The sequence below is a fragment of the Nyctibius grandis genome, chromosome 3 (genome assembly GCF_013368605.1).
Source record: "Nyctibius grandis isolate bNycGra1 chromosome 3, bNycGra1.pri, whole genome shotgun sequence".
Classification (NCBI taxonomy): domain Eukaryota; kingdom Metazoa; phylum Chordata; class Aves; order Nyctibiiformes; family Nyctibiidae; genus Nyctibius; species Nyctibius grandis.
This window is the reverse complement of record NC_090660.1, coordinates 19182306-19184837: the sequence shown is the minus strand read 5'-3', so window position 1 is coordinate 19184837 and position 2532 is coordinate 19182306. Positions and strand designations below refer to the sequence as shown.

Sequence of the window (2532 nt, the reverse complement as noted above, 5' to 3'; positions counted from 1 at the left end):
GTAAGCACAGGGACAACCCTCTGGATGGACTTTTAGGAGATTTATTGATGCCTTTGTGTCATTGCCGTTGTATGAGCCCCATTTCTTACAGACTGCAACTTTGTCTCCTGTTGCTTTCCTTCATCTGTTCTAAATACTGACTTCTTTTTCTTCCCAACATCCTAATTCCTGATAGCAACAAGGCTTCTGCAATCAAGTCTAGAATCTTTTCCTTTCTGGAAATAAGTTGATGAAGGTGGATATTACCTGGGAAAAACTACTTTCTTTAGGACAATTTATTAAGCCATTTGTGACTTTGGCTCCTTGTTCTGTTTTTGGTCCTTAGATGGTCTCCATTTCTTAAAAATTATAAGAAGCTTAGAGAGTATAATGCAACCTTGCAACAACACATCTTGCAAATGGACAACTAAGGCATATAAAAGTTAGCAATGAAAGGGAGTTCTGGGAGAGAGAACCAAGAGGAAATAAGTATTCTCTTGCTTCCTTGTCCTTTTCCTATTTTGCCACATAAACAAGACAGAGCAACTCTGTGCCACAGAAGAGGCAAGAGTAAATCACAGTAAATAACAGTCTGAAAAATAAAAAGCCATCATTTCAGCTGCAGGAATTCTGTAAGATTGCTAGTACAGTTCTGTAAGATTGCTAATTAAAAATCAGTATTAAAATACTATTCTGAGAAGTTACAGAAGGGAGACAAATCCCTGGTAGCCTATCTGCTTTCCTGGAGCTACTGGTAGCTTGTGCTGCATCTGAATCCACTGTGCCGTGTGATGTTTCAGAGAGGCTCAGAATCAGCAGCGCCTCGACTTTCTGCAGCTCCCGAGCCCCATTGGCTGGAAGGCAAAGCAGAGGCGGAGAGTGCCCTGAATATTTTTCTCCTCCACACACCATAAAACAGGCAGCCAGCGTGCACTGTCTGACAGCGAGACCAGTGCTTGCAGTTTGAAATTAGTTTCTGCTCCACAGCGGTCACTTGGGCATTTTATGTTTGCCTCTCTTAATGGAAGGGAACAAAAAAGCCTTGCAGCATCCAGTGAACTAAACAGCAGTTGACTGTAGGGGAGAATCTGATGCCAGCTTACAGACTGCTGGGGCTCTGTGACATAGATCACCAAGGTAAATGTGATGTTGATCAGAAACTGCATCTGTGAGAGAGTAAACCAGCATTTCTTAGTTTGAAACCTTATTTTGTAACAGCAGTCAAAGTGTCCTAACTGCTGCCTGCCTCCGTTGCTGGCTTATTTTTCTTTTCTTCTCAAGCTGAAAAGCCAAAGAAGGTTTTCAAAGGAATGCAAAAGGAATAGGAGTTTTAAAAGATGAATTTCACCCAGCACCGTGGGACACTCCAGCCTCTCCATTTCTGGAACCACAGCTACGGACTGCATGGAGGTGCCAGCGAGCCCAATGCAAAGGGACACTCCTCAGGAGGATGCTACGAGCAACTCTTTGTATCCCCCGAAGTGTTTGTGACTCTGGGCATCATCAGCTTGCTGGAGAACGTCTTGGTCATTGTGGCGATAGCCAAGAACAAGAACCTCCATTCACCCATGTACTTTTTCATCTGTAGCTTGGCTGTGGCTGACATGCTAGTGAGTGTTTCTAATGGATCAGAAACTATTGTCATCACTCTGCTAAACAATACAGACACAGATGCACAGAGCTTTACCATAAACATTGACAATGTCATTGACTCAGTGATTTGCAGTTCTTTGCTTGCATCAATTTGCAGTCTCCTCTCAATAGCAGTGGACAGGTACTTTACTATCTTTTACGCCCTCCAGTACCATAATATCATGACGGTGAAACGCGTAGGGGTCATCATCACATGCATCTGGGCTGCTTGCACAGTCTCAGGCATTTTGTTCATCATTTACTCTGACAGCAGTGTTGTCATCATCTGCCTTATTAGCATGTTCTTCACTATGCTTATTCTCATGGCATCCCTCTATGTCCACATGTTCATGATGGCTCGGATGCATATCAAAAAGATTGCTGTTCTTCCAGGGACTGGCCCTATTCGCCAAGGGGCCAACATGAAAGGGGCCATCACTCTCACCATCCTGATTGGAGTTTTTGTTGTGTGCTGGGCTCCGTTTTTCCTGCACCTGATTTTCTACATCTCCTGCCCCTACAACCCTTACTGTGTGTGCTTCATGTCCCACTTTAACTTCTACCTCATCCTCATCATGTGCAATTCCATCATTGATCCACTCATCTATGCATTCCGGAGCCAGGAGCTCAGGAAAACATTCAAGGAGATTATATGCTGCTGTAGCCTGAGAGGGCTTTGTGATTTGCCTGGCAAATATTAAACTGAGTGGATATGTTACTATGTACACAACATGCAGCACAGACTTCCAAGCCTTCAGATCCTTTTTCTCAGCAGAATTTGGGTTAACTCTTTAACAGTGAGCACCTCTTTCTGTCTCCCCTCCCTCTCATCCTTGTATCCCATTCACATGTAATTCATATTTCTGTATGATGTTTGTGATATCTGCAGTTTGTAATTTATTTGGCTGGAAAGAGAAGTAG

General features: G+C 43.4%; 1 protein-coding gene across 2 annotated transcripts; it reads left to right on the top strand.

The window, feature by feature from the left end:
* Positions 1 to 763: 763 nt before the first annotated feature.
* Positions 764 to 2312, top strand: MC4R (melanocortin 4 receptor). 2 transcript variants are annotated; one of them, XM_068396709.1, is made up of 2 exons: positions 764 to 772; positions 1440 to 2312. In XM_068396709.1, the coding sequence occupies exon 2, from the start codon at positions 1548 to 1550 to the stop codon at positions 2310 to 2312; it is 765 nt and encodes a 254-aa protein (XP_068252810.1). In that variant the 5' UTR covers positions 764 to 772; positions 1440 to 1547. The 2 variants fall into 2 exon arrangements, with proteins under 2 accessions (XP_068252810.1, XP_068252809.1); XM_068396708.1 differs by lacking the exon at positions 764 to 772 and having other exon boundaries at positions 1317 to 2312.
* Positions 2313 to 2532: the final 220 nt, after the last annotated feature.

Coding starts and splice junctions, on each gene's coding strand:
- MC4R (XM_068396708.1), top strand. CDS start 1,317: ATGAATTTCACCCAGCACCGTGGGACACTCCAGCCTCTCCATTTCTGG.